Source organism: Ceratina calcarata, unplaced genomic scaffold (assembly GCF_001652005.2).
Source record: "Ceratina calcarata isolate Rehan_Ccalc_2016 unplaced genomic scaffold, ASM165200v1 scaffold471.2, whole genome shotgun sequence".
In the NCBI taxonomy this organism is placed as follows: domain Eukaryota; kingdom Metazoa; phylum Arthropoda; class Insecta; order Hymenoptera; family Apidae; genus Ceratina; species Ceratina calcarata.
In genome coordinates, this window is record NW_017171239.1 from 908,155 (window position 1) to 932,182 (window position 24,028).

Consider the following 24,028-nt stretch of genomic DNA (forward strand, 5'->3'; position numbering starts at 1 on the left):
GATAATCGTTGCGTAACGCGACTCTTTACGGGCTGTCATCGAGCATTGGCACAGCTGCGTGGAATGGGAGGCATGTTTGAGGTAGAGCCGTGTTTGTTCATCGTTGGTCAAGGCTGCCAAACGATCTTCCGGTTGTTCGACAGAAAAACTTGTGATTCGATCGTTTCTTAATATCATTAACGAGTATTTCATTTCTCAATCCTAAAGGGTCGGGTGTTCAATCCACCGTCCCGAGCGTCAGTGCCCGTGGCAATTCTGTTGGGAACAGAATCCGTGCATCGTCACGCATAATTGCTCGGAGCTAACGGGAACCCTAAGTCCGCTTTTTATCACGGCAATTAATATCACTTGATATCCGGAGCAAGTCGCGACCACCGCATAAATTCGACGCTCGAATTATTCCGTACATAATTCAACCCTTTCGGCCATAAGTCACGTCTCTCTGACACCGTGCCGACGACGGAATTAGGATGCAAATTTCGTTGCACGAATCGTTCTTCTCGCGCCTAGAAAAGGTCAAATCGATTATAATCGCGAGATTGAACAACGTTCAAACGAACACTGTCACACGTCGTCTCCACCCTCGCTTCTATCCGTGTACTTTACACGTTATTTAGCCTGAGAACCGTACAGGATATCATAACGTCGCGAGAACGCGTGACTAACAAGGCTCAAAGGTTTCCATCGCGCCTACCCTGTCGCGGAAATGGGCGTTCAAACGTTCAGACTCGCAAAGTCAATAAACGGAGCCTGGGCCCAGGTGTCACTGTCCGAACGTTACAATTACACCTCCCGTCGAATGAGACGGCAGGAAAAAAGCACACGTACACGTAGACACACGAGAAAGCGGTATTACGGAGGGGCCAACGAGGAGGCTGGTACTCTTCACCTCGCCATTGACAGCGCGTCGTTGACCGTGTAATTATGGCATTTTTTAAAAGGTGGTCCGCACGCGCTCCTCTCCCTCTCTCGGGGTTTATTACGACGGGGGAGAGCGAGAGAGAGAACCGAATTTCGAGCCCGCAAAACCACCCCGACTGGTCGTATTGTCCGATGCTTAATAATACAGCTAGGCGCAAAGTGCAATTTCTTGGCATGTACGCGCTACTGACACCGTATAATCACGTCCCGTTTAGTAGATACATTCTGAACATGATTCATATATTGTACGAATATCAAATGGTTGAAAACCGAATTAAACGTTTCATTCACGAGCACGTTCGTTCTTTATAGACGATTGTGACGACTGTGTGATTTCCCGATTCAGAATCTCTCGACAGTTTTTCGATCTAACGTCAGCAGGGAGTAGCCAAGCCTGATCCGGTTGATACTTTAATTAAAAAACCAGCCGCACATGTCGAGGCGAGGCGTCGATAATCGGCGAGTGTTCTTTGCTCCCTGTTTGCGCGGTTCCTTTATCCGTGACAATCTCGAGGAAAATCCGAGCTTTCGGTCGCATAATCCCCCTGCATTAAAGCGTCGTGAAGCGACTAGGCTCTCCGGTCGCTTTAAAAAGAGAAGAGGAACGACGCGAGAGACCGTTTCTGCTTCTCTCGCGAAACGGGAGAGACACGGTCAGGAAACAAGAGGACGGAGAGAGAAAGAACGGACGAGGGACGAACGGTTAGATGGAGAGAGGACAACGAGTCGGAGGCACCCTTGGGCGATGATACGAAAATACTGACACGCGGCGCTTTGGCCGAGGATTGATCCGCGACACGTGCCCTCAATGCCGCAATCAACGTGGCTGACTGACGTCGCACGAGACGAGACCCGCAGCTTTTTACCCGACGCTTTATTTATGAACGATTTGAAAGCCTATCCGCCGCGATCGGGATCCACTTCGTGGATGTTTTAAAGGGAAGATCGCCGCGTTGTTTGACGACCCGATAAAGGCCCCGGTGATTCCCTTTTTTAATGAGCGAATCCGAGGGTCGGCTCGTCTCGGATGATGAACCGGCGGGGAAGTGTTTGCCCGGGATGGAAATCCAGAAATTGGATTGAACGTGTCATAGGAGGCTTGAAGGGCGAGATATCGGTCATGGAGTTTCACCGTTACTCTGTTAATTGAGTTTTCTAAATTCTCGTCGACCAACACGTCCGCTCGAAAACTCCACGAACGTCTCTGACGGCGAGACGATCGTCCGTGGAGAACGAGCCACAGCGTTGAAAGCGTTTAAAAGCGACAGCCAATAAAGGGACAATCGATCAGACGACGGTTCGACGCTCGGTTCACAAAGAGTCCCGACCTCGATTGAACATCTTAAAAAGGGAAGGCAGGGGGAAATCTCGGCGGCGGCCGTAACAATGAAATCCGGGGCCGAGGATATATCCACTTATCCACGTGGCCGCCACCGAGATCCCGTGACGCGATCGCAAAATTTTTATCCTCGCTGCCAAATTATTCCGTCGATCAGAACCCTGGGGGAACGCGGGGCCAGTCTCCAACGAGGATGTACGACCGTCCGGCTCCTTTTGTCCGACGGAATTGCCCACGGTGCGCCGCCTGTCCCCTTCGCGACGAAGATGCCTCTAAATTGAAAAGTCCACCCGTGAAAACCCCAGCGCGGGGGTGTATTATAGGGCGAACGATATTGGACCATTGTGGACCCGGTCGAGGAGAAAAATATATGGCTAAATAGGACGGCGGACGCGGTGTTTTATGGCTAAACGGACTGCTGGAATGCCGCTGAATTTATGTCTTATTCGGCCGGGCTCGGTCTACCATGTTATTGGCCGTTGATTAACCCGGACCCTGGAATCCTTCTAATTTATCGGAACTGTCCCATGCACTTCTGAATTGCTCCCGCGTGCTATTGTTTTTCTACTTATAATTTCCATAACAGAATTTACTAAATCCTCCATAAAACCACCGCGAGCTTCCCCGAAGGGATCTAATTATACGGAACGCTTGATCGACTCGGAAATTCGATTTCGAACCCTCGGTCACCTGGTTCACCTGCGTCGCATTTTTCACGGGGATTAATCGATCTCGTCCCTCTTTTGTCATCGCTGCGTGACATCCCGGGCTCCTTTGCATTGGCTCCCAATTCGGGAAGATTTGTTTCGGCACTTGGGGTGTGGTAAGCCGACATGAGACCAACGCGGTTCCCGGCGCCGCTCCTAATAACGAGGAATTATCGCCGCGATACAATGAGCCTGCGGGAAATCCTCTTTGATGTCTACCACGGAAAATAATACCGTCCTAATAGAGTGAGATTATCGATGACGCCGTCACGACGCTCCTTCGCGACGGCAAGCCAAATTTCTCTTCGATTCGTAACTTTGACGCGAAATAAAGTTAGCGAGGATCGAAATAAGGAAAACCACCCCTGAGTTTTTTGTCACTATAATTTTTCAAAAAACACATGAATTGATTTAAAATTTTGCAGGTAGCTTTTTAATAGTAATAGGAATCTATAATAACAAATTCAACATGATAGCATTGTTTAAGTGTATAGCCTATACATCTCTAATTCGTTCGTCGGCCACAAAGCCGACCGAAAATTACCCCCTATCGAACGGCGGATACAAAAATCACCGTTTCAATTACTCAGGGGGCGAGAGCCGCGAGCCGCAGAGTCGGAGGACTTATTCGGTTGCCAGGAACAATCGGACACGCCCCCGCAAAAGCGTTCCGAGCGACGCTTCATGCGACATCGGATGTATCAGAAGGCTAATTGTCTTTCGCTGTCAGTTGCACCCCCGGTCGGCCGTGTCCGAGGCACACGGCCCCGCGGCGATCGCACGGACCGACTCTTGGGCGCGAGCACGCCTCGAATTACATGCTAGAAAGGATAAAATAATTACACGTCGTCTACCCCTCCCTCCTCTCTCCTCTCGCTTTTATTTCGAGCGAGTCAGCCAGGAATTTCACGCGTGAATCTCGGGGAAAAAAGTTTGTGGGGCGACGCGACACGTGCCGAAGACGTTTCCGCAAAAAGAATAGCTGTCCCGGAGTAAAACGAATGTCTACAAAATTGATTTCAGGATTTTGTTTGCCGGTACGAGGGAGAGGGATTAGGGAATTATGCGTGTGGTAGTATCAACGACTATCGATTTGATTAATCTTTTTAATTGATCTTTGAACGACAAGTCGTAGTCAAGCAGGATGTATGCAGGAAAAACGCCATTTAGATCGACGATAGTTTTTGGCGGCTTTAACAAGGCGGAAGATAATCATTTGCGTTCTCTGGCAAAGCAAAAGGGAGTCCGTAACTCGTTATTATGCCCCTTTGCATAATTTAATTCTTGTTTGCGAGGAGAGGAAGCTACCGCAAACATACAGCGTGGTCGATCATTACCGTGGTCGTATCTGCTCTGTGAAAATTGTTGCTTTTCTCATCGCGGGATGGTTTTCGTAGGGAGAAGCATGGGCGAAATTGTCCTGAAAGATATAGATTTGAACGAAATTACCTCGCGTGTCGGCGAACACGTGCTCGATCGTTCGCGGCTCCACCCTTTCGACTTCGGTCGATACGTTGATACAAATGACGTGACGACACGTTCGTTCGTATTCATTAAAACTTTGACGGGCACGTCGCACAGGAAGAGTAAGCAGTATGAATCGTGTATAATAAAAAATACGCGATGGCAGATATTCGCATTATTGCGTTCAATAATTTACTTGGCAAATATTCATACGTTCCGGTTGTACGTTCCTTGTGTTCTCTCTCCGTACATCTTTTATCCTCTCTTAAAAATCCTCGCACACCTGCGCTCGCGCGTACAGATACATAAACCAGCCCGCGAGCAGGAAATCGAATGGAGATAAAATACAATTTATCGGGCCGCGTAACTGAGACATAAAACGGGCTCATACTCGGCCAGCAGATTCATTGGACAAGTTGTCGGTGCGCTAACGGCGCCCCATGCTGTTTCCACAAATGGCGTACGGGCCAGTAACACCGCGGTTCGACGCCGACTCGAGACTTCCTGTTGTGTGTATACAGGTAGCTAGAAAATCCCCCTGATGCCAAGCGGAATCCTGATATCCAATCCGTACATTCGCAACGCTCTTACTCCCTGATTTATTTGATGGAGCATCGCGTCCACCGCTGATTATTATTTAAGATATCTTCATCCTCCGATTTAATACTCTCTCAAAGGACGCGGTCAGTATTAATAGAATTACAAAAATGTATCTGGAATACCCGAGGGAAACCGAAACCGGGAATATCTTCTCTCGTCTTTACCCTGAAAAATAAATAGTTATGACAAATAGAAAGCTTCATGCCTATGTTTTATAATAAATACCTGAGGGAAAAAGTAGATGTTACGATCTGGTTGCCAAGTCGATTCCGACTGTGGTAGATCGTTCTGCAAGCTATTCGTCGTTGACTCGTTACTCTGATCAGGGAAAGAGATCTCATTATCGTTTCTTGTTTTATCGTACGCTGGAAATTCTTCTTTATCTAAATATTCTTGGTAATTTCTAATTGGGAATTGAATCTTATAAATCGGTCGACCTCGAATGTAGTCCGAGTTTCCAGCGACTATTCTTTCCCTCACTTCGATCTTGGAATTGTCGCCAACTAAATAAATGCATCGTCAAAATTTCTTTTAGACGCGCTATTAATTATTTACACACCTCTGTTAGGAACTCTGTCACTCTGCCTGTACTTTCCACTATGAAACCTGTTGAACAGTCTAAAAAATCCTCCATTATAAGTGTTCAAATAATGAACGAGTCCCTTCATATCCTTGGGACATTTGGGAAACGCTTGGTAGCAGGCCCCGGAGTTTCCCCGATTGCTGTATCCGAGAATCATCGCTCTGCCATAGTTCAGCAGAGGAGAGGTCCCGTCCACGTCGAATTTGGTCAGCCAGCTGAAATCGCGAGTGAGAATCTAGCCGAAAGCAAAATGAAACAGCGGAACTCGACGGAAAGGAACGTACTCGGTGAAAACGTTTCTGCCGAGGAACTCGAAGAACCCGGATCCCTTTTTGGCGAACGAACGACCGGGAAGCTTCCCGCTGGCCATTTCGCAAAGTATCCTGGCCACGCACTTGTAGTCGTCGTGTCTGGATATCGTGTACAACGCGTCGAGGAGGTTCAGCTGGAATCCCGGCGAAAGAGGAGCGACCACCCCGGCCGGGTGATTCGATTGTTCGTAGCCGGAAGTTACCGGATGGCTCTGATGCGACTGCAAACAGAAAAGTTCTCTCGTCGCATGTTTCTCGTATCAACTACGTCGATTCGAATTGCATTTGTCGAGCGAAAATATTTGCCGTAAAAGGAGATGGACAGCGGGGTAACTATGGCGACGATAAATATCGTAGGAATGAAATGGAGAAAGGATAATTTTATTAGAGGCAAAATTAATTTACTGCTGGTTTGTTAATGTTTTATATACTTTAGCCAGAGGACCGTAATTGGTAGTATATCAAACTTTTTATGACAGGTAATTGGAGGAATTTCTTGTACGGAAGTAAGCTCGGTTATTAAACTTGGGGAGTACATAATTTATTGTTAATTCAAGAACGCTTCGACTAATAAACTTGCGCGATACCTTTTACGATATTCCTACGACGTTTCCCGTGTTTATCATCTAATTTTCCCAAGCAAATAATTACGCATTCGCGATGAAAGATGAGATTACGAACGTACCGTTGCGGCGTTATTAAAAACGCTAGTGAACACGTCCATGAACGAGATCTGTCTCCCGGTGGATCCGTTCTCCTGACCTTTCCCATTTGTCGCTCCAGCGGTTTCTCGACCGATCAGATCGATAGCCAGCTCATCGATACACCTACGCGACGATTCTAGTTACTCAACTCTCTCTGTACATGGAAGCTCGATAGAACGATTGGTACATAATACTCACTGTAATAAATCAATCGCGTTATAGTTGTTTCGCGCCTCGTCAAACTCGCAGTAACGAGCTTCATTTATTTCGTCCGGAGTCTCTCCGTGGAATTTCTGTGCACCGATGTTATGACAAAGTAGAAGACAAATAAAGATCGATTCGTACATCGTTTCACGGTGTCTCGTTTCAAAATCGATTTATCTTTTCGATGCAGAAAGCTCACTAATCGATCGCAAAGGATCTCGATCACTGTCACATATTAATTTGTCAGACACTGGCTTCCATTACTTTTACGTAAAAGTACAAAGCTTCGTTGCAACGGTGATTCCTCGTGAAATGAGCTAGTTCGTCGCGGTCGTACTTGAAATATGCGAGCGTTCCGCTTCGCGGATGATCGTGTCACAGTTCCAAGGCAACTGGAACTTTCTTCGAAAGCGTTCTTGGTACACGCAAGAGGAGACGTAGGTAGGAAGGAAGGAACGTCATCGCGGGCTACTCTCACTTCGCGTGACCGTTTTTCGCGCGCCGTTTCACGCTACATTAGAATCGGAATGAACGCATTGGTTCTTCTTAAAAATTGATTTTATTCGTCGATCAACAATCTATAATTACAGGTCGTCAACAATTTATTTACAACAACGAATGGCTGATTTTTGATCATAAAATACAATTGATGTTGCGCAACGTCCGTGTGAACATTCTGAAGTCACAAGTTCCCTCCGTTTACCACTATTATTTACTACTCCTATAACTTACTAGGAATAAAATTTATCCAGCGCGAGCCACTCGCGGGGGAACCATAAACACGTCTCGCAGATATTTACAATCTGTACAAGATGTTTCATTTATAAGTAGGAAAGCGGTTTACAGTTGATCCGCGATCGTTGACGGGTCGCAGCCTCTTCCCCGCTTCGCTAGCTGATGACAGAGACTCGGACTGCCTATGACGTTGCCGAGAAACACGCTCAATAAATAATTCTCCTTCATCGGGTTCGGCGATGACTTGTACTCGCTGTAAAACGAATCCCAGACTTTACATTACATCGTCGCTAATGAACTCGATCGTGAAAGCGTTACGAGAACGCCGCGGTTCACTGGTATAAATTACAAACGTCGCGAAGTAATTGGATCGTGTCTGTTTTCCGAACGATTCGGATCACCGCGTTTACTCGACGAACGGATCGTTGAACCGATTCCGTTGTGTCTCTGACTCTCGGGAATCACCCCTTTGCCTAAAATCTGTTCGACCCCGAAACGAGCCTTAAAAATCATTCTCTCCAGCTGACCACTACGAGAACCCCTTGAACGTCCATCGTTTGGCCGTGGACGGTCCCTGCGAGAGACCGAAGAATCCCGGTCCCTCGTGCACGCTCCGTTAAACCTTCCGCCGGCTCGAACCTTCGATACATCCACGTTCCTCGTACCACCCATCCCTTGACCACCGTCTTGTCCCTACAGGTGACAGAAGCGATTAACCGGCGCGTTTCGGGCTCCGCCGTCCGCGCCGGCCATCTCGACTCTGAGAAATCTTAGATAAGCCGTTCGAATTCGGGAGAGAGCTCGAGACGCTCGTAAAACGTTGGAGAACTCGGGTAGGTAGGGGCCTGAGAGTTATCAGGATGCATTAGGTCGCTCGTGGAGCCGGCCATTAAAGGCTATCTGCTGCTGGCGTTACTTACAACTGAATTTAGTGCTAGCTCGTGGCTCGAAGAACCGGTAGCACCGATTTCTATTTAGCTACTATTAGTCGGAGGGAAACGCCCGGACCGAAGCCGTTTGGATCGGAGCCCACCGTCGCGTTCTTCCTACACTGAATTTATTTTCCTCCCTTATTTTTATCTCAGTTTTTCAGTCTACCGCTTTAGTTAAAATTCATCGAAATCATGCCCGAGTCCCAGTGCTTTCACTTCGGTTTCCGCGAACCTTTTCAAGATACAATACGCGCGGGGAACACGTAAAAGATCAACCGACAGCCGTTCGTGACTCGACTCCCGATCGATTCCAAAGTCTACGACGTTCTAACCGCTACGTGACTCGCAGTGGAACGGGCAAACCTCTTTCGTCATCTATCCGTAATCTGTGAATATCAATGAGCTCCGACAAAAATTCCACAAATTTCTCTATTATGAAATTTAACACATAATTATCCGAAGGAGTCGCGATCCTTGTAACGATTTACGCTCGCGACGCAGAGCGAAATCTACGGGGCAAAAAATAGGTAAGACGGTTGAGTGACAGGGGGCAGCGATTGCATTACGGCTGACCGTGCAAATGGGCCAGTAGCTTTCCTCCATGCGTTAACGATTAATTATTAAGCCTCGCGGGATTTCGCAAACCTACGGAGCAAAACGATGAAAAACCAGTAATTGATCATCCATGCCTTGAACTTCAGGGTCACGGTTACGTAAGTAGCGCAGGATCGAGAAGCTCTCGTTCTCGTTCCACCGATGCTGCCTCGCATTCCAAGGCTGGTGCAACGATCTATCATTGCTGAGGACTTTCACGATCGATAATGTTGGATCCATTTTCCATCGGAGACGATGGGAAACGAAAGCAGGATCGTTAACGATTGCATCGAATGAGGTGAATGAAAAAGTGGAGACTAGAATCTAGACGATCTCGAAAGCCGAGTGTGTCGAAACGATGCAAAAAATTAGATTAAGAAAAGTTTCTTGTGGTGTGGCAAAAAGTTGATATGATAAATTATAAGATAAATCAAGCATTATTTTTACAGCTGAATTAGAACGCACCTGAAGACAGTGTTCCAATCCAAAGATCTCTCCCGGCTTCTTCTGTGCAAAGTTTGTGTCGCGTATTTGGCGCAGATTCTCTCGTAAACGCAAACATTATTTCCTAATTCCGAAACCAGCTTCTTCTCTACTTGACTAACATCTAGAATCTCCTCGTCGTGTACCAAACGGTGAGCTCGCTTCACCCGGCTGACGTAAGTCTCTGAAAAAGAGCCGTTCAGTAAATGTCAAAATTGTTTCGCAACTAACGATACAAACTTCGTAAAAGGCAGTTTTAGACACTCTCTAATTAAGCATTTTGAATGATTTTTAACGTTGTATTTATCACGCTGTCAGTTCCATTAACGCGCTATGCAGATTCCATATTAGCCGTTAAGTTAACTGTCATCAATCCAAGTGGTGATACGCGTTCCAGTCATTTAGAGCCGGAGAATGACGCTCGCTAATTAATGACTAGTGGACGAGGCAGTTTCTTCGACGATCGCTTTAACGAAAATTGACGTATCCAATACAACTCCATTTGCGGCCACGTTTGCCTGTCATCGCTGACTGCTCGTCAACTTTCGAACACCTCCACTCTATTCTCTTATCGATAATAAAGTTCAATCCCGGAACTCTATGCTGTCAATTGTAAAATATTTGAAGAATAGAAACAATTGCGATCATTGTTTGTATCTTTAAAACTCTATTCATCAACCGAGTGCATTGAGCTATTATTGATTTTTCTAATTAGCACGAAAAGTTTCAATAGGTGGAAACGAGTCAGGAAGTGACACGGCGCCAAGTTACACGGACGTTACATACGGCTTGTGGAAGTCGCAACAAGTGGAACACTTTCGCTTTCGCTGTTCGTCGAATCGATTCACGCGCGGAATCCCTGGGTTACTTATGCGACGTGCTTTAACTTTTCCTCGTTTGACCAACTACGATTACCTGGATTCAAAGAGTAGGCCAGTTTCTTCACGAAGTTGGTGATCCTGACCGCGGCGATGATCACTGGAAATCCGAGCAGTTGTACCGGGATCTCGAACGCAGGTTCCTCCGGACTCGGAGCCGCGTTCACCAATGTCACTGCCAAGAGGTAACATCCCAGGAAGAGAAACACGCGCGTTAATCGCATCTCCGAATGCAATCTGATGAATCAATTAAAATATTCTTTGAGACATGCACCTTCGAGTCAAATTCTATTTTCCTTTCGAAATAATTATATCTCTCTAATAAGAAGACGAAAAGCTTCACCAAGTTCGCTATTCGAACAAGTCAGATCATGAGAAATAATCATCATCGAAACCCAACACAGTTCACCAATTTTAATTCACTGTCAATGTATACATGGGTCTCCTGAATCAGTGGCGATCGGACCTGTTGTCGGTGAGAATCGTGCGGCAGAGAAGCCCCAGTCGGGAAACGCGACGGCTGGCTGTTCCTTTGGTAAAAACTCGTGGGCAAGTGTTCCTCGAGGGCTCTCTGCCGCGGTTCGCACCGAGAGAAAGTGATCGCCCCTTCTTCCTCAGTTTGCGTTCAAACGAACGGTGACCGGACGATTGCGACATTTAGTGCGCTACCAGGTCCGTGAGGTACGTGACGTCCTCCGCAAGGCCGGCTTCCTGACCCCCCAGGCTCGCACGTTGCTCCGTATCAGAGTCACAATCTGTACGAATGTAGAAGAGATCGACCGAGTTGGACAGTGAGTATTTAGTCGTACAGTGATGTACGATCGAGGTCGAGTGAAGAATCGATGGTGATTTCAAAGAGGATAGATACGAGTGATTTTTTTGAATCAGTGTCTCGCAACAATAAGAGAAACGGTGTCGACTCCAGTGTGATCACGCAGCGGCTACTCGGTCAGAATATAATCGATTTCTCGCGTGGAACGAGGCCTATTACGGGTGTTGCTCAACGAACATTTTCCTGTGTCCCCATTCACGTTCGATTATTATACAGATGCACTTTTACCTGCTGCATAGGCAAACGACACCTGACTTCCTACAGAGAAATTAATGAGAATCCTTGTTCTGAATTTGGCGATGGAAAGTGAGAAACGTGTATTACTATTTGTTTCTAAAATAATTGGTTGCCTCCGTTCTGTTCTGCGACATCGACAAGAATGCCGGCTATCTCATTTTCAAAGGAGATATTGTGTATGCGCTATCAAATAGCGTCGCGACGCTCGGGCGAAACAGCGGGAGTCATCGTTTTTCCGGGAGGCTGGCGATTACGATTTCCCACGAGCTGGCGCAATAAAAGAAACGAAACGAAACGGTCGCGATCATTTTTCCTGGAATATCGTAGATCCTAACTGCTCGACACGGTTTTTGGCACGATCCCGTAGCAGCGATCGTTAGAAACGCTCGCTTGGCATCGCGCTTAAGCCGATAAAAGGGCGCCCCGGGATTATTACAATAACTCCTCGGCCGACGCCGCTGTAAACCGTCCCGATTGTTTTCACGCGAAACAATATTTGCCTCTTTTCGCCGGAAGCCGTTCTTAACCAGAATAGAAAATCTCGAAGGGACGGGACAGGAATGAAAGTTCAAAAATTCATTCGACAAACGTTTATTTCAAATATGCGATAAGAATTTATGATCTACACCTCGTGTAGAATCGCTGAATTTCGTCCATGCGAAAATAAATAATCGTAGCACGTTTATTCTGACGAACAAACGGGTTTCCTGGTACGCGTTAAATACTATTCGATTTCCTTAAACGTAATCGTACATAATTATTAATCCAACGGACGTGCGTTCGTCAGAGTAGAGTATAATGACCGTTTCTTAATCTAAACGCAAGACAAACGTTCTTAGGATTACAAGATACAAAAATTGTCAGCGATATCACAAGCCACGTCGTCGTCGTCGTCGTCGTGTTGGACCTTCGTCCTCGGTCAGCGCAGTCGAATTTTCTTCATCATATTCAAGACGCTGGACCCGGGCAGCGGACAGGTTGGGTAAAAGTTGTGACATCCCTGACCTTCCAGCCCGGATATCAGTTGACCCATATGGGCGGCGAAGTGGTACCTCGAGGGCACTTCCGCCATGGTGCTCAGACTCGTGTCCCTGAAAAATCGTCGTTAAATATTCATCGGCCGCTTTGCTTTCTTTACAAGTATCATCGGTTGCCGTGGCAACGCGAGTCTATGAAAAATTTATCGATCTCAGAGGTTTACATAACTTGAACTCTTTGTTCTTGCAAATTAAATTCAGTGGAATACTAGAAAACTCAGATCTTATTATATACGATTTCGTTTTTCGCACGAAACGGAGAATCCGGTGTTCGATTCCCGGTGGTGAAATAATAATCGGAAATAGTGCGGCGCCAATGAGATCGGTTCCACTTTCGCGGCAGTTGACCATGATTAAACTGGTCGAGACGACGTCGAGGCGTACATAAGAACAGGCACAAGGCGAGTCGCCTTTTACTTTCGATATCGACGGGTGTCGGTGTACGATCGAGTGCGAGCACCGGAATCCGGTTACGCTCGATGAAATCGACTGAAAACAACACGGCGCCTTTCTCTGTCATAGAGAAACATACAGAAAAATCTATTTCCGGTATTTTTCAATAGAAACCGACTTTCTCAATTTTCACATTAACGTTCGACTCGACTAAGAGGGAGGTACAGATCGTTTTTCAAACTGGGACACGGCTTCGAGTCAGGAATTTGCCTACGGGAAGAATACGTCTTGCAAGTAGTTTCGTCACGCATAGATCACGAGAAATACGTCTCGCGGCCGCAAAAGGGAAATTCCACCCCGGATCGTTTACGATCGCAGCCTCAAGGCGGATTTAACGAGGAAACGGTTTCTTAGCTTTTCCATCTTGATCGGTTTGACCCGAAGCAATCCAATAAAGATCGGCTCCGCTTCCTTCGCGATGTGCCGTTTACGTACACATAAAAGTAAATGTAAAGCACGGGTCCTTCCGGGACGTTAACAGCGACGTCACGATACACTCTTTGTTCATTGTCCGATACACTCGTATTTGATCGAAAATAACATTCAGGGACATAACGAGCCTGGTATAACTCAAATGCTTGTAGAAAGTCGGAAGATGTTGGATAACGCGTGAAAAGGAAAGTGGCGGATTGTCAGAGCGAAGTAGAATCAGACGACGCGAGGCAGACACGCTTACCTTTTCGGAGTGGCTTACGTAACAGCGGTGGAACTTTCACGTTGTAGCTCGACCTCTCGTGAGTCTAGGAACTTGCTAATAACCGGAAGCAATGGAAGTTTCAAGACGGTTTTATGGTACCGTTAAAATTTAAGAAACATACTTTTTTCTTTATATAAAAATTTCACTACGGCCGGCACGACCCGCTCGATTAAAACTTTCGCAGAAATTTTATTTTATTCACGCGAATCGAAAGGTATGAATGCGTTAAAATTACAAGGATTTTCATCGGGTAGCGGGGACGAACCGATCGAACCGCGCGTTACCGGAGTCAATATTTGGCCGGTTTAACATAACTTTGCTTTTAATCAGCAAGCAAAATAGTCACGGAGACCACGGCCGGGTCACGCATTATCCAAGTAACGCGAGTGCTGCGCGTGGTTACGCGTTTCGCCTTTTGATCGTAAACGAAAATTGCGGGACAGGTCCGGGCGATGTCCAATCCCCAGCGTCGCAACGCCACGTTTCGGTCCTCCGGTCAACGCGCAAATCGTCCCACGCGACGCGCCACGCCGCCGGTGAAAATTGCGAAACGCAACCGGCTTTGACCCGGCGTCCAATTTTCGATGACGCGCGTGGATTCACCGATTTTATCCGGGCTGACACAACGCCGCGGCTGCATCTGTTTAGTGAGATATCGACGGGACGTTTATTCGTTCGTTTGGTCCGGGCCCGGCTCATGGCATCGAGCAGAATTTCCACCGCGCCTGTCATCGTGCACAATTGTAATCTCGAGATTGCGAGATAATTCAACTCGCGATTCGCCAAATGAAATTTCGCAATGAAATTAAACAACAAGTTTTGGCACCGATTACGTGATCGACCTTTAAAGAGTCTTGCGATTCAGCGAAATAACGCACGGATAAGCATGGATCGAAAGTGGAAAAGTGAAAGTAGCGCACTGGATTCTGGGCCGACATGATGAAAGTGGACGAGCACCCTGATTCGAGGCATAAAAATCGCGAATTGCTGTGAAACTGGCCGATCGTCCCAAGGGTTCTCGAACGTCAATCATTTAGCCAACATTTCCTCCCATGTAATTACCACGTGTTCTTGGTCACGGTCTATTTTGCCTCTTTCGCTCGACCGAGCAACCAACTGCCTCTCGAGATTCGAATGGCGAAAGTGAAACAAACAGACTGCAATGTAAAATACGTTACGACTGAATTACCTGATTAGATTTAGCAAAGATCGTTCCATCTCGCTGAGTTGGTCCTGATGAACGGACGAGGTCAGTTCGCATATCAGCTTGGGCAGACAAGCGGTCTTGATCGTCGACATTATCTTGGCGCGTCGCGAAATCACTGCAAAGTTATCTATAAAGTTGAACTCGGCCACTGAATTCCTAACACGTTCCACCGATCTATCACCAGAATTTCTCAATTGAACTTAATTGTGGCCACGTTAATTAAATGCTCACTATTGCAATTAGGAATACAGTAGACCCTCGCATAATTTAATTAGCTTGTCGCTCCGCAGTGAAATTTGTTCTCAATCTCAAAGATAGCCGTGAAAGATAAGCATGCGATACCTGTATCGTATATCTAACATTTATGATACTTTCCAAGAACATTTTCCAATTGGACGAGACTAGTTTTTACGATTCTTTTTGCCGGCAACGCGTTAACTGAATATCAGTCTTAACGGTTAATCAGCGTGACTGACGGCTCGTCGAGCTGGTGTTCAGTTACAACGGACAGGTGCACCGTGGAATTTTTCGACGGCCAATACGTCTCATCGATTGCGACAGGCGCTTTATTCAACGATTACGTAAGGTATGGCGATGCAAACATGCTAAGCAGGCGAACGTTTCCCAGTATTGTTGGAAAATTCTGAATAAAACTTCCAATTCTGAAAACTATGGCACAGAGAAGTTCTTCACACACGCATGAAAGCTCATACAGAAATTTTCTTTAATCACAAAATTATTTTGCTCTTAATCTGTTTTTCATTTATGATTCACTGTACGGTTTTTCCATATGATTTTCCAGTGCGTCAGATAATATTTTTCCTTACCGTTCTCCGCGTCCTTCTTCGCCAAGGCTGTCCCGTCACTGGAAAGCTTGCTTCCAGCATCCACCGGACTCTTTATTGGTTCCGTGTGATTCTGATTGACCGATTGGCCGAAGATCGTGGTGATCACATAAGTATAATCGCCGACGAACATGAGGAACATCCCGAGGAATATCACGAGCCGCACCGTGCTGGTGTCCATGACCATGACTCTTTGTCAGTGTCCTCGGCGCGTGTCGACCTCGAAACACGTGAGAACGATGTCGCGCGTCCGTACCGATCGGCGATCCTCGATTCACTGCGGGTCTAACTAGCTCGCGGCGTCGTCGATTCCGAGACCGGATCGTTTGGAGCGCAAGGCCAGGACTGGATCCGCAGTTTGAACTTTACTCGGCTACACCTAACGATTAAAACGGAAACGCTGTTTCGCGACCGTTCTTCGTGAATCGGCAAATTTTCGTTTAATCCACCTCAAAATTTTTAGATTCACATCAGATACTGAGTCTACTCTTTGACCACTGACGAACAAGCTCGAAATTACGAACGTTGAAATTTGTAAACGGTTCAGTTCAGTTGAAGTTAATTTGCGATTGTTAAAATCGAGCCGTGTTCTCGAAGAATAAAATACGTTGAAATTAATGAGTACACAAAGGGTTTCGCAACGATTCGAAAGGAGAACGCAGTACGTACTGCAGTTACGCAAACGATGCCTTAACCCAATTTTTGAGAGCATATAAATTCGTCCGGTTACCATAGAACAATACGTACTCGTGAGAAGCATCTACGATGCGCCAGCCGGAGCGGAGAGCGTCGACTTCCAACGTGGAGAACGTTACAGCGAAACTTTCGCTCTCTGTTCACTTCCACTTTCGTCGAACCGTTCCGAACGCCATTCAAGAAAACACCGCGCGACGATCGAAACCAATTCACTTCGAATAGAATTAAAATAATCCATTTACAACCTGCACTACGTTTCGTCAAAAATTTATTACAATTATTCTACTTATAGAATTCCTTCAACGACGTTCGTCAGATTTCTGTAACAGATCGATCATTAAAAACACTGTGTACGAGATCCACGTTAATAAACCACTGACACTATTGCGGAACTTTAACGTTCGAAACTGGAATTGAATACCGCGTGCCAAATTTTAATTCTTTATTAAACAGTTTAATAACAACGAATAATTACACTGTGTATCGAGGAGAACGTATCCGATGGAGGAATTCACCGACCCTGCCGCGGTGTACCAACGTCGCGGAATGACTGTGAATGATTCGAAACCTCGGCGGCGGACCTAACGAGTCGTCAGTGAAAGTTGGACATTCGCCACGCAGCGCAGCGCCTGATCCGATCGGCCGATCCTGAGTACCACGACTCGGCTCGTTCGCCAGTTTAACCGGTGCAAGCGAGCGAGAAAAATCATACAAAATTCAAGTCATATTTACAATAATATTGTAATATAATTCTTTTCGATTTCGAAGTAGACGCTCCTCTCGATTTTACTCGGTATCACATCTGGTGCGTAAGACAAAGGACGAAGAATTTTTCCTGTACAACCAGTTCTGTCAAGGACAGTGATATGAGCGCGTGCAGGTCAGACCAGAAGCGGTTCGCTTTCATAAATTCCTTCCCAGTCCGGTCAATCGTGTTACCTGTTCCTCCTGCAATCCTGTTCCCGCAAGAAATGCATTTTCTTCAATTATATAGGTATATATGTATATATGTATATACCATGGAATCGTTTCTCGTGTTGGTCTGCGACGCGAATTGACGGAGAGTCAACACGACTTTTAATCGCCGGTAGTCGTGAACCGAACGATCTATGTATAATTTATGACGGTGTAATGATGTACATTGTTTCTCTTTAGCGACGGCCTTTGATGTAATATCCGTGGGACTGTTGGTTCTCTGATATAACGCGACGCACGTCATACATAATGTCAAGTGATTACACGGCGTTTAAGTGAATGAAAAAAGTTGTTTCTGTATCGCGTGTAAAATACCGAGACGCTAAACGATTTATTTTCGAAACAGTAATAATTAATAAATAGAAACACTCGTTTTCGTTCGTCGATTACCTTTGAAAGTGCAAGTATGCGGTGACGCAGGAACGGAACTTTTCTATAGATTACATTCCACGGTGATCGGAAAAAGTGTCTTATCTATAAATTCTTACGGAAGACATAAAGAGAACAGAAATAACCGAGAAAGAATAATCTGCTGTCACGTTTTACAAACGTCAGCTCTACTCATTACGTGTTCGTTCAAACATCGATTAAACTATTTGCGCAGCAAATTATCGCGTTATCCGTATTACGTCGATAGATACATTTAGTGTCTCAGATTCTAACGACGGAAACGCATCTGTACTTTTAACGGTCAGATCGAACTAATTAAAAAAACCAGCCCTGGATTTAAAAAGTTTCCTTTAACGAGGATTCGTTTAGGCAAATAACGAACATCAGCATACACTCGAATCGATAAGAGACTCGGGGACAATTACTTATGCGGGAGAATCGGTGGCAATGCTCGTTAAGAGGACGTATGGTTAATTTACAAGCCCTTTGAGTTGGGATGCGTTTTAGAAATGGAGAATAAGCGTTAATTAACGGCATTGACAGCGTCACGTGTATGCAAATGTGTTTTCTCCATGTTGTGATAATATTCGCCCGTTATAATAGATGTATGCGATCAAGATTAGACTGTGCGTGAAGTGTTGAGTAGGTCGAGAGACCATTACGACTCAGACTTTCAATGTGGAAAATGATCACAATGATATCTGATTCGGCGAAACGACGCTTTGCTACTAACCTTTGTCAGCCGTGAAACTTTTTAATTAATTATGCACTTACCTTCACTGAAATAAAATGGAACAGGAATATTGGGTCGAGACTTTTATTTCCTATACTTTTATTTAATATCCTTATCAACGAACAGATTATGACACTATACGAAGACACAAAAATTTATCGCAAATCAGTCTTTCGTAAAAATCGTGAGGAGACCCAGCAGCGACTTAGTGAAGGGCGTCACGTGTTTGAACGATTCGGCTTGCCACTTCTTCACGTTGTAACGCGGTGAAACGGAATTGTCGATGAATTTTCCATATCGTCTTTTCCTCCTATCGTCGTGTCGACGGTCCCCACCGCTCCAGACGAACTTCTCGGTGCCTGAAAGAAACGCTTAGCTTAAACGATAGCCGATCGAAGAAGAACGTCGACGGTCGACAACGGCAACTGTTTCACGAATTCTTCGGTTGCCAGTAACGTTCGAGAAAGTTTGAACTATCACAATTATACCGAGCAACGTATCGAGCAATGAAGCGGTGAAAAGAGAAAGCTGATCAGTGATAAGTTACACTCGTCTTTCTAGCGGTTCGCGATAAATCCGATGTTTGCCGTAATAAATACGCGACGTCTAATTCAACTGACAAAATATTTACCGAACGAAACACTTAACGCGCGTGCAATGTTTTATTGATTTTTCTCAGTAAAGTAGCAATGTCCGAGAGAAAAAAGAAACGGAGAGTCATTCGAGAAAGGTGTTTGCCTGAATAGACGAGTTAGAAGTAATATATCGAGTAATTAGCGATTGACGATAGATGGAAGTGACGATCGCGCGTAAAAGGTAACGAATACGGGTGCTCACGGTGAAAGGCGGATTCCGAGGAGGCTTCCACGGAGGCAAAGTTACTTGAATCCGATTTTCGGGGGCACGGTCGCAGCTGCAGCTGTGGGAGGTGGACGACGTTGGCCAGGAGGTCGAGTGACAAAGATCCCATATTTCCTGCGAGGAGGTTCCGGTGGCGGTGGCGGTGGGAAGGACGGCTCGAGTATCTTTAACACAAACGCTTCGGCTGATTTCTGACCACGAGGGAAAACACGGGTATATTAATCCTAATTACGCGTTTGATTTCCCGTGAACAGTAAACGTTAATACAGTCCCGCTGATGGAGTACCAATGATGCATGCGCAGTAATTGGTACAATTATCTAAGCAATCTGTTGATACGTTACACGCTCGAGCATCGTGTCAACGTACAATGATCCTAACAATAATACGGGATAATCCGAAACGACGTCAGCGTCAACCCTTCCGCAGCCAGGCTCTCCGTTGAATGCGTCTTAACTAACTCGAGTCCCATCGTTTTCCCCAATTTCGTTCGCAGACACCGAAATAACTTTACGCGTCGCCCCGGTGGCCGCGAGTTCACCAACAGAATTCTCGAACAATCCGTCTTGCCTTCAACCCGTTACGATGTAGACGCCGTCGAAGAGGCGAACCGCGAGGGTCTCGATTTTCGCGACAATTACAGCGGTCGAACAACCGGAGGATCGTTCGTTAATTGAAACGTACCTTGAGATTCTCGAGCGAGTCCGACCGTCCCTCGCGAGAGAGCTCGTTCGCGTTTTCTCGGTCAGCGACGTCGCCCGCAGAACTCTCGTACGATTTCCCATTGGACTTGTACTGAAAATCAACTACGGCTTAATGACAATCGGTGAACCGCCGGACCGTTGGCGTTCCCACGGGAGAGATAGGTTCCTGTACTTTTTCAACGATCTTCTCCAACTCGGAGAGCTTGCCTGCAGCATTGATCAGTTCCGTGCTCAACCGTCGCATCTAAATGATCGATCGTCTCTTAATATCGTATCAATTTTTTAAATGTATTTCTAATTACTTCGTCCTCTAGCTCTATCGACGTTAACTTTTGCGCATCTTTCTATAAAGAAATATCTTAATCATTTACGTTCCTTAGCTAATTTCGATTTTCAACACAAACCGTTTTAACCACGACTTGGTCGTACTCGGCTTTCTTATCTTTCAACGCAGCTACATCGCGCAGTCTCTGTAACAATAAACGAGGAATCAATACGATTTTTTAATTAAATGCAGCATCGATCGGCGCACCGTTCTGTTCTCTTCCATAATTTTCAGCATCGTCTTGTTCGACTTCTCCATTTTCCGTATCACCTAAGCCCAAGCATTGATCAACGAACGTTCATTTATTCATTAAGAACAACTCGACTCACCGTGGTCGCGTACCATAGCGCCACGTAGAAAAGTATGTGCATGAGCACGCAAACGTACACATTGTCCAACACGTAAGCTCGTATGAACGACTGTGAAAATGGAAACGAATGAAAATCAGAATCGCGGCGAGCGGGTACGGGTTTACCTGGCGATCGTATACGTCAACGAGCTTTAGAACCGGGTAGGATCTCGCCAGCCGGGAGAAGTAACTCTGCCGTTGCATAAACATGTTCGCGGACGCGATCCATTAGTCGATACAAAAATTCCCGGAAATGGAGATGCGCGAGGTGAGACACGTCCCTCCGATAAACGAGAGACGAGAATCTGTCAAACGTTGTTATACGGCATCGTGATTTGGAACTGAATAATCGACTGTCGTCAAATCGATATCGCAGCATACGAGAGACGAAGAAACAGAAAAAAAATAGGCTCACTCGCGGTCAATCGATTACTTTTGAAGTATTCGAGATAGAAAAAAATTGTATGTAGGTAACAACAGTACCTACAACTTTTATTCGAAGCGTTACATACTCAGTCTCGATTCTCGTACAGCGATGCAGGGACGTAATTTTATATGCGATTAAATTCTGTCTCGTGGTATGGAAATTAAAAAGTGCAGTGTATTCGATAATCAAATTCGCCGCATGAATCATTGTTATCGTTCGTTAAGCGAGGCTGGAGATGAGGCTTGTCCGGCGATTTTATCGCGGCGAGCTCGTAAAGTAATTCGCCGGTGATTTACGGACATGCTAATTGGTCCACGCTGCAGTATCCGCTTTTAGCGAGCCTTCGCAATTTCCCCAAATTACAGTCGTATAATAATAATAACCACAACACTGAATTCTCGCGATCTCGTGTGTTCTAATGAAAGATTCCCGGGAACGAGATAATTAAAATGTATTAGAAACGAGAACAAATATGAGTTTCAGTGATAATGATCGTGAACGTAACGACGGCGATATATGTATTAAGAGAGGACACGTGGACAGATTGAAAAGGAATCTCTGATTCGTCTGAACGAGTTCGTCGGAACGATCTGTGCTCGGCGACGTTAAAGCATATTAGAAATTAATCCCCGGGCGATCGTTCGTCCTTTCGCGGACCGAGGCCGATCGGCGTCAGCGTTCGATTAAATAAACAGGAATTAGCACATGAAAGGCGGTCGGTAATCGTCGCACGAGGGTGGAGGACTGCCACTTGTCGTTTCCCATCGCGCCTAGCGGCTCCGGGTCGACTGACTAAATACGAAGTTAGCCGAACGGGAATCGAGGGCCCCGGGGCCAGGGTTAAACCGTGCTTAAAAAGCTTCGCTCGCCGCGCAAACACGCCGCGAGTCAACTGCGAAAACACTTGAGATCGCTTAGGCTTCCAGAGGAATCCCTGTGCCCTCTCGATGCCGTCGCGATTGCGGTTTCCGTCCCTGCTGCTGACGAGTTGGTGTTTATGTAAAACAGTAGCCGATATGGATCGACGAGCGGCTTCCGTCCGGTCCCCCGTCCGCGTGCCTTCTGGGTGGATCCACTTGACGCTTCAAAAACGTCAGTTACACCGATACGGGGGTGGCCGAGGAAGGGGGTGAATGTCGCTTTTGATGGCGAGAATCCTGGACGAAGACTCTCGCTTGGAATTTCGGTTTCCAAACGGGGCGTGTTGTTATTTCGCGGAGGGTGCCGCACGATTTACACAGGGGGTCGGATAGAACGTTTCGCTTAACGCGACACAGTAGAGCGCTAATTGAATTAATATCACTAAGTGGGACTCGCAAGGATTTGCATACGTATTTTAATTCAGTTTGACGATATCATAGAATTTGTAATATTCACGTACGGTTATTCTAAAATTCTCAAAGATTCCTTTGTCGAACGCAATTTCCAGCCGAGGGAACCTCCGGTAAAACAAACTCGCGTCGCCCGGTCGTTTCACGAGCGAGTTATCACGCGATCGGTTCGTGTAAGAGGCGAAGATAAAGGAGGGCAAGATAGCGTGGAGCGTAGGACGGATCTGGTGCAGGAGCAAATTGGTCGGCCAGGGAAAACAGGATAACGCCGGAGGATCGTGGATCCTGCGCGGATGGCGCGCCTAAATAGAGGCGGGCGATAGCAAAGCATCGGGACATAATCGATTTGCCGTGAACTCATCCGTGATTCGGGGCCACAGTCGTGTCGGCGTGACAAGAAAGTCTCGGCACAACGGCAAAGGCGCCAGCGAACCGAGAAATTACTCATCGTTCTGATTGAGGTTAATTAATTAGATAATTAAGTCTCCCCGCGACGACGACGACGACGGAGGAGCTAGACGAAGGTCGGTTAGAGAGACGTCGCGTCGCGTCGCGCACCAGCCTCTTCTCTCCCTTCTCTCCCGAGAGATGATTCCGCGACGGTGATCCTCGTTATAAAAATGCTCCTCGTTATTACCGAAACTACCCTCTCAGGCAGCCTTATCTCGTTAACGTTCTCGCTCGGATCGGACACGACGTTCCACGCTGGGATTTCTCCATGGTACTTAATTGATACTTCATCGAAGACTCCTTGTCCCAGTGAAACGTTTGCACGTTTCGCAGTATCGAATGTACAAACGTATGTACTCTCGTATACTTTCTAAGCCTGTAAATGAACGACATAAATCTCCCGTTCCAACCAGATCCGATAAATCTTTTCCTCGCGCGACATTTACATTTTATAAACGACGGCAGCGTCGGAGTCGACGATGATAAAAAAAGAGTCGCGGGGTCGCGTATGAAAGAACTCTTTACGCGTGACACTTAACGAGAATCTCATAATCTTGCGGGAACGTCGATCTGTCTCCGGCCACCCTCGCGCTCGCGTCCGTCTCTCTCCCTTTTCCTCGGGGCCGCGCGGCCGGAAAATCCCTTTGAAGCTCTGGCCATTGACGCTCGCGGTTTAATATTCCGTCACGAATATTAATGCCCTTCCAGCAACTGCCGCTCGTAAATCAGCGAACATGCCTTCCATCGTTGATGCACTTTTCGCTGCGTTTTTCCCGCGTTTCTTCCGTTCCACCACTCCCTCTTTTTGTCGTCCCGTCCTTCCTACAGTCTTCCATCGACTCGCCCCGCTTTAGCGACCGATCCGTTTTTCCTTTCCCCATTGACTCTTCCGCGTTATCGCTTTCCTCTCTTTTCTACATTTTTCCCTCGGATTCTCCACGCGTTTTCTTGTTTCCCTGCTTTCTCCACATTTCAACCCTGCGTCGTTCCTCTTTTGTCATCTGCCTCTCTCTCTCGCTCCCTCG

The 24,028-nt window shown here is 46.4% G+C and overlaps 4 protein-coding genes across 8 annotated transcripts in view; all 4 read right to left on the bottom strand.

The window, feature by feature from the left end:
* Positions 1-3,566: 3,566 nt before the first annotated feature.
* LOC108627428 (uncharacterized) lies at positions 3,567-7,233 on the bottom strand. Its single transcript, XM_026815591.1, has 6 exons — positions 6,828-7,233; positions 6,611-6,752; positions 5,899-6,146; positions 5,591-5,829; positions 5,257-5,534; positions 3,567-5,196 (listed from the first exon to the last, which is right to left on the bottom strand). Exons 1-6 carry the CDS (start codon positions 6,974-6,976, stop codon positions 5,131-5,133), a joined length of 1,122 nt encoding a protein of 373 aa, XP_026671392.1. The 5' UTR covers positions 6,977-7,233; the 3' UTR covers positions 3,567-5,130.
* Positions 7,234-7,373: 140 nt separating this feature from the next.
* LOC108627429 (uncharacterized) lies at positions 7,374-11,753 on the bottom strand. Of its 2 annotated transcripts, none has more exons than XM_026815624.1 (4): positions 10,922-11,753; positions 10,493-10,692; positions 9,560-9,761; positions 7,374-7,821 (listed from the first exon to the last, which is right to left on the bottom strand). In XM_026815624.1, exons 1-4 carry the CDS (start codon positions 11,110-11,112, stop codon positions 7,674-7,676), a joined length of 741 nt encoding a protein of 246 aa, XP_026671425.1. In that variant the 5' UTR covers positions 11,113-11,753; the 3' UTR covers positions 7,374-7,673. The 2 variants fall into 2 exon arrangements, with proteins under 2 accessions (XP_026671425.1, XP_017884164.1); XM_018028675.2 differs by having other exon boundaries at positions 10,892-10,997.
* A 346-nt stretch (positions 11,754-12,099) lies between these two features.
* geko (olfaction protein geko) lies at positions 12,100-17,070 on the bottom strand. Its single transcript, XM_018028687.2, has 4 exons — positions 16,511-17,070; positions 15,746-16,142; positions 14,901-15,033; positions 12,100-12,615 (listed from the first exon to the last, which is right to left on the bottom strand). Exons 2-4 carry the CDS (start codon positions 15,948-15,950, stop codon positions 12,444-12,446), a joined length of 510 nt encoding a protein of 169 aa, XP_017884176.1. The 5' UTR covers positions 15,951-16,142; positions 16,511-17,070; the 3' UTR covers positions 12,100-12,443.
* A 2,452-nt stretch (positions 17,071-19,522) lies between these two features.
* Positions 19,523-24,028, bottom strand: part of Aos1 (SUMO1 activating enzyme subunit 1) — a 79,869-nt gene continuing 75,363 nt past the window's right edge. For 2 of the 4 annotated variants that reach the window (XM_026815621.1, XM_026815620.1), the window contains exons 8-9: positions 20,526-20,591; positions 20,207-20,465 (exon numbers count right to left, since the gene is read on the bottom strand). The gene's annotated coding sequence lies outside the window, so the exon portion shown is untranslated. Of the gene's footprint in view, positions 19,583-20,206; positions 20,466-20,525; positions 20,592-24,028 lie in introns of those variants that run through there. The other 2 variants (XM_026815622.1, XM_026815623.1) reach the window with 2 other exon arrangements.

Bases quoted from the DNA above. Each gene is read 5' to 3' on its own strand.
- LOC108627429 (XM_026815624.1), bottom strand. From the start codon at position 11,112: ATGTCGCAATCGTCCGGTCACCGTTCGTTTGAACGCAAACTGAGGAAG. The intron at 9,762-10,492 runs GTAATCGTAGTT...GCTCTTTTTCAG, and splicing joins GGCCTACTCTTTGAATCCAG to AGACTTACGTCAGCCGGGTG. The intron at 7,822-9,559 runs GTGCGTTCTAAT...TTCGTTTTACAG, and splicing joins GATTGGAACACTGTCTTCAG to CGAGTACAAGTCATCGCCGA.
- LOC108627428 (XM_026815591.1), bottom strand. From the start codon at position 6,976: ATGTACGAATCGATCTTTATTTGTCTTCTACTTTGTCATAACATCGGT. The intron at 5,535-5,590 runs GTGTGTAAATAA...GCATTTATTTAG, and splicing joins TGACAGAGTTCCTAACAGAG to TTGGCGACAATTCCAAGATC. The intron at 5,197-5,256 runs GTATTTATTATA...TTTATTTTTCAG, and splicing joins ACATCTACTTTTTCCCTCAG to GGTAAAGACGAGAGAAGATA.
- geko (XM_018028687.2), bottom strand. From the start codon at position 15,950: ATGGTCATGGACACCAGCACGGTGCGGCTCGTGATATTCCTCGGGATG. The intron at 15,034-15,745 runs GTAAGGAAAAAT...ATAACTTTGCAG, and splicing joins GAAGAAGGACGCGGAGAACG to TGATTTCGCGACGCGCCAAG. The intron at 12,616-14,900 runs GTAATTCAGTCG...ACGATTTTTCAG, and splicing joins TCTTTGCTAAATCTAATCAG to GGACACGAGTCTGAGCACCA.